Source organism: Chrysochloris asiatica, unplaced genomic scaffold (genome assembly GCF_000296735.1).
Source record: "Chrysochloris asiatica unplaced genomic scaffold, ChrAsi1.0 scaffold00119, whole genome shotgun sequence".
In the NCBI taxonomy this organism is placed as follows: domain Eukaryota; kingdom Metazoa; phylum Chordata; class Mammalia; order Afrosoricida; family Chrysochloridae; genus Chrysochloris; species Chrysochloris asiatica.
The window spans coordinates 8,293,403-8,304,938 of record NW_006408637.1 but is presented as its reverse complement, the minus strand read 5'-3'; the positions used below and the strand labels follow the sequence as shown (position 1 = coordinate 8,304,938).

Here is an 11,536-nt window from a genome sequence, read left to right as displayed (position 1 = left end):
GGAAAAATACAGGAACAGAGATCCAGGCAGTGAGGAGGTCTGTAAATTGCAGGATAACATAGACTGTTTTAAATGGAGGAAGAAGTTATTAGAATATAGAGTAAACTCAAAATGTAATAATTTACAACATCATGAAAATGAAAATCCAAAAATATGGAAACATTAAAACCATAAAATTAGCACAAGGTTGCAAAAATGTCTTTAGATACAACATGAAAAAAATTATTTTCTTGATTTTTAGTTTTATTTTTCATGGTAAAACTTTACTAGCAATTTCCTCATACATATACCCTGAACCAGGGGTGGGGTACCTTTTTCTACCAAATTTTGTAACATCATTCGCAGACCATACAAAATTATCAGCTTAAAAATTAGCCTGCTCTATTTTGTCATCCATTTCATAAAGTCACCCCTAAAGTGATGGCTGGAGTCGCAGTGGTTGGTTATTCATGGGCAGCTCTTTTGTTTAAAGAATTACATGACACTTTCGGAAAATTAGTGGTGATGTGTAAGATCTGCTAGTGGTGATATAGAAAACACATTAGAGAGGGAGAGAGTGGCCACATTAGACCTGTTTGAATGATTATAATTCAGGTGTCAGGTGCTAAGGGCCCGAAGTAATGTCCGGGTGAGGGGGATGGAGATGAGGGCATTCACAGGACATTTCTATTGAAATGGGAAGCCCCTGGGTGGTACAGATGGTTAACTTATTGACTGTTGCCTAAAAGGTTGACGTCTCAAGTCCATGTAAATGCATCTAGGAACATAGGCCAGGGTACCTGCTTCTAAAAGGTCTTGTTACGTTTTGTCAAGTTGGTTCTGACTCATAGTGAAACTACATAGAGGGTTTCCAAGAAGCAGCTGGTGGGTTTGAACTGCCGACCTTGTGGTTCGAAGTCCAAAGCTGATCCTACAGCACCACACCTGGAGCGTAAAAGATTGTTGATGTTGTTGTGGTTGTTAAGTGCCATCGAGTCGGTTCTGACTCATAGTGATCACCCTGTATAGAGTTTCTTAGGAGTGTCTGGTGGACTTGAACAGCTGAACTTGCAGTTCAGACCAACCTTATGGTCCAGTGCATTATCCCTGAGTACCACACCAGGACTCAGCCCTAAAGTTGCTATGGATCACAGTTCTACCTTGACATGCCTGTGGTCACCTTGAGTCAGCATTAAATGTTTCATTTGCTTGGTTTTTCCATTTAAATAGAGTAATGGAGCTGGAAGTTGGGTCGCTATGGGTCGGAATTGACTCCACAGCACTTAACAACAACAACAAAGGAACTCCTGGTATAATGCTGTAGGATAAGCACTGGACTGCTAACCATAAGATCGGTGGTTCAAACCCACCAGCTGCTCCTCGGAAGCCCTATACAGGATCTTTATGAGTTGGAAGTGATTCAACAGCACTTAACAACAAAGCAATTTTATCTCATAAGTTATGTTCATGTAGTGTAATTTCTATAAGCGTTTTCAAAATTGAATTTAATATCATTCCCTTTTTTAAAAAAACTATAATTCTTGATAACAATGAATCATAGTAGGTGTGGTGCAGTATTCTAAAGCACTGGACCGCAAGGTCAGTTTGAACCACAAGGTCAGCAGTTCAAACTCATCGGCCATTCCTTGGAAATCCTATATAGGGTCACCGTGAGTTGGAACTGATTTAACAACAACGAGATGGAGCTGTAGTAGCATAATGGTTGCGAATCGGGCTGCTAACCTCAAGGTTAGCAGTTCGAAACTACCAGCAGTTACGTGGGAGAAAGATGAGGCTTTTTACTCCCTTAAAGATTTACAGCCTCAGAAATCCTATGCAGTGTCACTATGAGTCAGAACCAACTCCACAGCACATCACCGCTATCACCAATAACAACAACAAATAGTAGAAAGGTCTCTACACTTGGAATGAATTTCTTGTAAGAAAACAATATGTTTTTGTCAGATCAGGTAAACCTTCACAGACTTCTGAGATAACCTGTGGTAAAGAGACTAACTCCTGTGGTAACCTGAATTGTGTCTGTGGGCTTGTTTAAACCAAACCAAACACCAGCTTGTGACTTCAGGCACAAATGACCCACTAGCATGAGGAAATTAAAGGTCATCATAAACGCTTACGAAGTAAGATAAGGTAGTGAAATGCAAGTACAGTCTCATTTACTCTACTGACTTACATGAACACTCTACTTACTGACTTGAACAGTTGTGTTTTGAATGAAAAAAAAAACAAACAAAGAATAGGGATTGAAAGATTTTTGAAAGGCTGTTAAACTAATCCTACCTTGGATTCTTCTGTAGTTTTGCTGCTTGAGAAGATTGAGCATGATGACGACGTCTGCAATAAAACATTGAAGATTACGGATTTTGGGCTGGCAAGGGAGTGGCACCGGACAACCAAAATGAGTGCTGCTGGCACATATGCGTGGATGGCGCCGGAAGTCATCAAGTCCTCCATGTTTTCTAAGGGAAGTGATATCTGGAGGTGAGCATCATAGGCTTTAGCAAATTTCTGCACAGATAGGTTGCTATGTTTCACGTGAATGAATCCCAGAGTACTCAGTAGTTTTGAGCAGAGCCCTTTTGGAAGAAGTTCCCACAGCACCACATCAGCACTAGTAACAGGTAACTTGAAGTCTTTCTTGTCATATGATTTCCATTTGATAGAAGAACCTTCCTGGTCAGTCTAAGGTTTGAGAAAAGTGCTCTTAATTTGAGTTAATGGCAGTGCCAAGGTATTTTTCAGTCCTGCTTAGTAAATAAGTTTTGGGAGTTCTGGTGTGGTGCTGCAGGTTAATGTGCTGGATCACATGATCGGTGGTTCAAGCTCACCAGCTGCTCCTCGGAAACCCTATATAGGGTCGCTGTGTGTCAGAACTGACTCGACAGCACTTAACAACAATAACAGTAAATAACTTTTGATCATATAAAAATACCAAAATAGTTAAGTGAAATAGGCTCTCATTTAAGAATTAGATTTTGAAACTGAAAACTATGAAAATGCATTATAAATCAATTTTATATTTAAAATAATTTATAAGGTTACTTATAATTTTGCACAATTACACCCTGTAGGAATGCTGTACAACCTGTATAAATGCTTTATAGTAACCTGGTCTACTATAAACATAGAAAAGAACCATATCATATGTAAGCAAAAAAACAAAACCAAAAAAGCTTCTAAAATCAGCTGGACTATGCGTCTTCAAACGTTTTCCCACTTAGTGGAGAGGCCGTCTTTCGACCTCTATCTGATTGTAGTTTATTCTAGTGTTACAAAGCTTGATTATCTGACTTTCATTAACATCAACTAATTAGAAAACTCGGAAGGGATACTAAACTATTAATAGCAAAAAATGGTAGCTAAAGCAAAGTAGGCAATAACGAAAGGAAAGAAAACACAAAATACTATGAAAAGGATTAAAAAGGCTGACCTCTAGGGTCACCTAATTTGGAGGCAAATATTCTTACACATCTCTAGAGTGTATTATTCTGGGACAGCATTATCGAGTCAGGATGGGCATCACTTGGAACTGCTCATTACCACTGTTTTAGAATAATCCCATAAAAATAGCTTCACTCAACTATGATTGCTTGTTCTATATCCTCCTTTGGTGAGTAGTGATTGGGGTCTTCAAAGCTCATGAGCGACCATGTAAGCAGCAACTATTGGTGTCTCCCTACCTGGAGCACAGAAGCGTGATGAAAATCAAAGGCTGATGGATACACTTGGTGCAGCAGACTCAGTCTCCATGGCCCTGAGATCTGAAGAAGTGGGTGGTGCCCAGCTACTACTGCTGACTGCTTTGTAAGGGATCACAATAAAGATCTTGTGTAGAGTGGGGGGAAAATGTGCAGGAAAACTCAAAATTATCAAAGAGAACAGGCTCACCAGTAGACAGAAGCTGGTGGAAGCCTGAGATTCTGGCCCTTTGTAACCCTTCAGGTCAGTAACTGAGTTTAGTTTTCATCCAAACAATAGGCAGGTCTGTCAGAGGAACAATAGCATTAGGGAGGAATGTACTACCTAAAATAATGACCATTTGACATTGAAAGGGCAGCATTTGTCCAAATTCAAGGTTCAGAAGTGTTAGAAAAGGAGAAGGAATGGAAACAGGAAGTGTAGAGAGGAATGCAGGGTAAGTGACATTACACTGTGGGGGTTGGAATCGATGACGTGAAACAAAACACGTAGGGATTGTTGAGTGGAAAATTGATCTACTCGGTAAAACTCCACCCAGTTCATAGTAAAATGTTAAAAAAAGGAAAAAAAGAAAAAACCCTACCCCAAACATCACTGTTTACTTTATGCAGTGCTAGGCATTAGTGATTGTGTATTTCTTGATCATCTTTTCTTTCCCCTCTCCTTCCTTACAGAAAAACAAAACAAAACAAAACAAAAAAACCCCATAAAATAGTAATAAAAGATCCTATATACTTTTATATTATCATTTTAATTCGAATACAGTGAAACCTGTGGAATTCAATGGAGGTGCCTTGTTTTTCGGGGTCTCACACATTTTCCACTCTTGGTAGGGTACAACTTACCACTTTTCTATTATTCTCTATGAGGGAGCTCCAAAAAAGTTCATGGAAAAACTCCATTAGCTTTTCATTTCATCTTTTTCTTTTCCATGCACTTTTTGAAGTCCCTTCATATTAGTGGAGAGTATTTGAATGTACCTTTTCTGGCAGACTCCTGCCCTGCACAGGTTCTGGCTTTCTGTAATTACTCAGGGTTGAGGATTAGGAAACGAAGACCTTAGAAAGTCAAGAAATTTGCTGAAAGTCACAAAGCTACCAAGTACCAGACTCAGGTACCAGAACTGAGATCCATCACTCTTGGTACCATTATGCTACTTGAGTTATCTCTAGAGGGTTTGCTTACGCTATGATCTACCCAGCTTGATGGAGACCTGGTGTGGCACTGTCGGGTAAAGCACTGGACTGCAAGATGCAATGTCGGTGGTTCAAATTTACCAGCCGCTATACAGAGTCACTGTGAGTCAGAAGTGACTCAACAGCACTTAACAAGAACAACCCAGTTTGATAAAACAGAAAAATATGTATTGTATGTTACAAGCAGTTCTGTCAAAGTAGTTACGCTTTGTTTCACGTTGGTTTTTAATGTTTTCAAAAGTAGCCTATCCTTGGTGACTCTTTTTTGAGACTTTGAACTACAAGGCTTTCTTGTTTGTTTTGACTTTATCTGCTACAGAGAATAGCAAGAAAGTCTATTTGAATTTAGACAATATACAGATACACTTTCTAAGAACTGTTTGGTCCCGTACTCTGATCTTGTTTTATGGACCTGTGGGTTAAGTTTACTTTTGAAATTAAGAAACTGTCTCTACTAATGAACCAAAACATAGACCTTTGCAACAATGGACTCAAACATCACAACAGTTGTGAGGATGGTACAGGACCAGGCATTGTTTTGTTGTGTTGTGCATAGTGTTGCTATGAGTCAGAATTGACTCAATAGCACCTGACAACAAAAAGAAGCAGATAATCTTTGAAAAATACTCTTTTCAACTTAATAACTAACAGTTAAAGCATTATACAGTTTACAAGGACTGAGTCCTGTTGTAGGATAAGCACTGGACTGCGAACCACAAGGTTGGTACTTCAAACCCCCCAGCTGTTCCTCAGAAACCCCGTACAGCGTCTCTATAAGACGGAATCAACTTGACGGCACTTAACAACAACAACATTGTAGACGAGGGGGCTTCAAAAAGATTTGTGGAAAATGGAATGAACAGAGAATGGAATTTTTTCATGAATTTTTGGAAACTTTCTTGTGTTTCCTTGATCACGTAATATTTTATGAAACAGTGCTTTGAGAAGGTAGAGCAGATGTAATAGTATTGTCTTACAGATGAGTTCATTGAAGATCAGCTTTAAGTTGAGTAGAGACAGAACAGGCAGGTAATGATTTTCCCAAACCTCAAATTCAAATTGTCTGCCTCCAAGCACATTTCCTCAGCCCATAGTGCTGTTGTCTCTTCTGTTCAGAGCATGTGCCCTGGACTCGGTGCCCTGGGACTCAGATGCCTCGGTGGAGAGCTAGTAGAAAGTCAGCTGGAGGACCTCTAAGGCTCGCTGTGCTACCAGGAATACTGCCTGCCTGCCCTGCTGTGGCACTGTAGGGTCAGAACTTGTACTGTGAACCACAAGGTCAGCAGTTCAAACCCACCACCTGCTCCTTAGAAACCTATAGGGGTCGCTATAAATTGGAACTGACTCCACGGTACTTAACAACAACAAAAATACTGACTGTTGATGTGATTTTCATGTGTTTAGTTGCTGACTGAAGGAACATACCTGCCACATTGGGGTAACAGCCATTTGTGGGCTTCATTGAAAGAGAACGATCCGTATCAGGAGTTAGATTTAGCTAATCAATGAACGTTTAAGGAAAAGACACCATTTAATTGATTTTAACTTTATGAACCATTTGCCTTATAGTTATGGAGTGCTGCTGTGGGAACTGCTCACGGGAGAAGCTCCCTATCGTGGCATTGATGGGCTTGCTGTGGCTTATGGAGTAGCAGTTAATAAGCTCACTCTACCCATCCCATCTACCTGTCCTGAGCCATTTGCTAAGCTAATGAAAGGTATCTGTAGCTTCTGTGTGTGTGTGTGTTAGTTGGGGGAAGGGAAGTCACTCTACTCACAAGTGCCAAGAAATGAACCAGATTAACCAAAAAAGTAATTTCTGTGATTCTAATTTTCAAATACTTTTGGTAATTATACTCCTTTAAGAATCAGAAACCTTGCCTTTGATCTAAGATAAGAGAGAAGTTTTGATGAACTAAGTAAGTTAAAAATAATCGCCTTTTTCCAGTGACTCATTTATATGTAAACACTCAACTGAATGTTAATTTTCACCAAGTACATTAGTAGAGTTCAAAAAAAAAGCTATTGAATTAGCCCCATATCTGTTTCTTTAAATTTGACCTCATAAGCATACATGTTGTACAGTTTCAGCTACCATGTTTTACCATGACCTTGTCTGTATGATCCTTCTCTTTTTAAAACTCAGCTAACTTTTTGTAAGCACGTTACTGTACTGCATCATTAAACTCTTTCCTAGCACTTCTCTTTTGCCTGTGACATTTCAGAGCATTTGATTGACTTAGGTTGAGTTCTAGAACCCTATGTCAGTAAACCATTTGCTCAGGCAGGTTTAGAACCCTCAAACTCAGAGTTGGTGGTAAGCCATGGAATGAATCCCCATGGCCGTATTTTAAGTGCGACACAACTTTGACAACAGTGGTCTCATCTAGTAGTAATCACCACGCATGCTTTGACATGGATACTGTATCAAATACATTACTGAAAATTGTCGATAGTTTCTTCAAATCTTCAGCAGGCACGTGCAGCATTTAATTGAAAAGTATTTCTGTGGAAAACGTTTCTTACAAATTGATGTGTCTTGGAGATCTTTTTAATTATCATGAGGTGGAATTGATGTGACTCTGGCTTATTTTAGAATGCTGGGAACAAGACCCACATATTCGCCCGTCGTTTGCCTTAATTCTTGAACAGTTGTCTGCTATTGAAGAGGCTGTTATGACTGACGTGCTCCAAGAATCTTTTCATTCCATGCAAGATGATTGGAAACTGGAAATTCAACAAATGTTTGATGAGTTGAGAACAAAGGAAAAGGTAAGGGTTATATGTATATATATACACACACACACACATAGTGTTTTTTTCTTTCAACATTTTGTATTCTCGGTAAGTGCCGTGTAAGTTTCCATGCAGTTTCTACACAATGTTCAGTGACATTGGTTACATTCTTCACAAAGTGTTAACAAGTCTCATTATTTTCTTCTGGTGGTTACATTTCCATTCATCGTATTTCCCCACCCCCTTTCACGCTCATCTTTATTTTAAGTCATTATTAACTATTTGGTCTTATAGAGGTGACCTTTTCAAGAAGCATGGTACTTTCAGATGATGTTGTTGTTGTTATGTGCTGTCGAGTCGATTCTGATCCGTAGCGACCCTGTACAGGGTTTCCGAGGCTGTAAATCTTTATGGGAGCAGAAAGCCTCATCTTTCTCCCGCGGAACCACTGGTAGTTTCGAACTCCCGACCTTGAGGTTCGCAGCCTGTTTCAGAACCACTATGCTACCAGAGCTCAGCCAGTTTGTTTTTTAGCTGCAAGGTAACCTCAGGGCTTGATTGTACTTCAAGGTTTGAAGACTATCTCTGGGTAGTAGTCTTAGGAAGCCTTCTAATCTCAACAGTCCCCAGTAAGTCTGGTTAGACCGATCTGCGGGTAGCTAAGCAGCATCTACTTTTTGTGATCTCAGGATGTTCGAGACCTTGATTATGTGGACTATTTGTCCTCTAGACTAGCTTCTTCTTGGGGTTTCTTTCTCCTTTGCTCCAGGTGAGTAGAAACAGATAGAGATCAAAGTTGTGTTGTACTGGCTGTTCACAAGCTTTGAAGTCCCCAGACACTGCTCACCAAACTCAGATGTAGAACAAAACTTGATGACCTACGTTTCCCCAGTTGACCGAAATGCCCCATAAGACTATGATCTTAATTCTTTAAGCTCAAAAATCTAATCCTATGAGGTAATTGGTGTGTCGAAGAAGTAGCCATAGCTGTGCCTCCTGTGGATTCTGTTACTTATATGAATACATGTGTGTACAGTCACATACATGTACATACATATGTACACACCTATGCTGTTGTTAAAAGTTCCTTCTGGGTGGTTCTGACTCATAGCGACCCTGTGTAGGGTTTTCAAGGAGTGGCTGGTGGTTTGAACCACTGACCTTGTAGTTAGCAGTTCAGTGCTTCTATAGCACCAAACCAGTAGCCCTATAGGGGTAATTGTATAATTACTAATACTTATAAAGATTATGAAAAATATGAGCCAAAAGACCACTATTGACATCATTCTAAAATCTTTTAGACATCAATACTTATTGATCCTTGTATTCAGGTTGAAGAAACAAGTAAAACAACTGAACTCAGAATATATAATTGGAAAACAAAACACAATTTTTTTTTTAGTGAAATTGTCAAATGTCAAAAAAAAAAAGGAGAAAGAATTGTAAAAATAAACCCATTATATGTATTAACAGACTTAAATAAGCATCAATATTATGTCAGTTTTGTTCATGTCTCCGTCCCATCATAATATTTTCTTCTTTAATCGGATTATTTTTAATCAGATCTAAATTCAAGTCCTTTTACCTCTAATTAATATGCATCTTGAATTGTTGAAGGCTTTAAAAATTTAACAAAAATTCCGTATCATATAATCCTATCATAATTATAATGCATTCTGTTCATTCGGATCTTTGAGCATGCATATTCAAATATCACAATTTATCTCAGAGGTTCCTTTTCATATTTTGTTTGTACAAATCAGGATTTAAACAAGGAAGCCCTGTTGTGGCTCTGTGGGATAAAGCACTGGACTCAAGGTTGGTTTGAATCCCAAGGTCATTAGTTCAAATTCACCAACTGCTCCTTGGAAACCCTATACAAAGTTGCTATGAGTCAGAACCAACTCGACATCACTTAACAGGCGTCCTGGTGTAGTGCTGTGGGATAAGGCACTGGACTTCAAGGTCGGTTTGAATTGTAGGGTTGCTGGTTCAAATTTACCAGTTGCTCCTCAGAAACTCATAGTGACTATACAAGGTCACTATGAGTCAGAACCAACGCAACTGCACTTAACAACAGCTACATATTCACTGTTGTTGTTATGTGACGTGGAGTTGGTTCTGACTCATTGCGACCCTGTACAGGGTTTCTGAGGCTGTAAATCTTTACGGGAGCAGAAAACCTCAACCTTCTCCTGCAGAACAGCTGGTAGTTTCGAACTGCTGACCCTGAGGTTAGCCCGATTCATAACCACTATGCTACCAGAGATGTTATGTCTTTTAAAGCTTCTTTTATGCTAGGTCTCTCCTCTCCCCAATATACATCTTTTATTTCCAAGGCCACTTCTTGATAGGATGTGTGTAAATGTTGAACTTTTTAATATGATGAGTTCAGTGGTGGGGGAAGGGACCTGTATGCTTAGTGGAGGCCCTCTGTGGTACAAATGGTAAACACACTCAGAGGTTAACAAAAAGAGTGAAGGGTTAAGCCCACCCAGAGATGCCTCATAGAAAGGCCTGGCTGGTAACCTACTTCTGAGCCATCACCATGGAAACCACGAGGAGGGAGGAGGGAGGACAGTTTGACTCTGATGTATATGGGATTGCCATGAGTGGGAATTGACTCACCACAGTTAATTTTGGTTTATATGTTAAATATACTGAGGCTGCAGTTTTGTTACCACATAGGAGGTGAAATAATGAGAACTAAAAAACACATGCAATTTTGAAAGCAAGTTAATTGAAAATGAGTAGTTAGCAGTCTCTTTTTGAATGGTGATCGATGACTCTTAGTGGGTATTGAAGAACTCTATATCCCAGATTCTTGTCATGGTTCTGTGGTATGGCTGTAGGCCTAAGTTTTTTAGAGATACTTTTGTAGTCCTTGAACATTTTGATGAACCAAGGTTTATTCTTGTCTCAAATGTGTAATGGTTCAATGGATTACATTCTTCTGCTGAAAGTGCAATGAATGTCTGTGCTGAAGTACAACTTTACAAGTAATTGGTGACCTTTCTGAAGCCATGTCATCTTCCAGGGAGGACTTTTTATATTTCATATGCAAGGGTAAGTAAAAAAAGTATTGCTACAAAATCAGAGAACTCTATTAATTGAAAAGAGCAAAATGTGGAGCCAGTGTTTCTCAGCATAGCCCCCATCTAGGCCTACACACTTCCAAAGACAACATTTCCATGTCTCTAACCCTTCCATAAAGAATTCTTTGATGTTTAATTTATACTGCATCAAAAGAGCAGTTTGGGCATCTTTGAGGGGCTCTTAACTGTAAGGTGGAGGGTCAGAGATAAAGAGAAAGATCGCCAGCGAGATGGATTGGCAAAATGGCAGCATCAGTGGGCTCAAGTGTGGCAACAATTGGCCCAGGATCGGGCAGTGTTTCATTCTGTTGTGCATAGGGTCACTATGAGTTTGTACCGACTCGATGGCACCTAACAACAACAACAAGAACAACTGTCCTCTTTATATATTCTTGGAGTTTAGGAAAGCAAAAGAAATCTGAAAGGGCAAGATTGGGGATGTTGGGTGGGTGAGGTAAGGTTTCACAGTGAACTTCTCAGAAGACAACACTTTCTACCCCAGAAAAATAAGCAGGTACATTGTTGAGTTGGAAAAAAATTCCTTGGCACAACTTTCCTGGCCTTTTTCTTGCCAACACAGTTTTCAATTTTCTTAAAATTTCTTTATAATATATCTCATGATTGTCCTGTGTCCTTTGAGTAAATCAATCAAGATTACCCTTCGGAATCCCCAAAACAGTCACTGTAACCTTCTGAGTTGACTTATTTTTGCTTTGAATTTAACTGGTCCAGCAGGTCCCCTTGGAAGCCAGTGGGTTTTGTTTTGTTTTGTTTTCTACGTTTGTATTGTGAATTGGGTAATACTTTACA

General features: G+C 39.4%; 1 protein-coding gene across 1 annotated transcript in view; it reads left to right on the top strand.

Moving 5' to 3' along the window:
• LOC102816376 (mitogen-activated protein kinase kinase kinase MLK4-like) overlaps positions 1 to 11,536 on the top strand; it is a 122,702-nt gene that overhangs the window by 37,898 nt on the left and 73,268 nt on the right. The window contains exons 2-4 of the mRNA XM_006868590.1: positions 2,298 to 2,481; positions 6,465 to 6,613; positions 7,492 to 7,667. Of these exons, the coding sequence (XP_006868652.1) occupies positions 2,298 to 2,481; positions 6,465 to 6,613; positions 7,492 to 7,667 (509 nt within the window). The remainder of the gene's footprint in view (positions 1 to 2,297; positions 2,482 to 6,464; positions 6,614 to 7,491; positions 7,668 to 11,536) is intronic.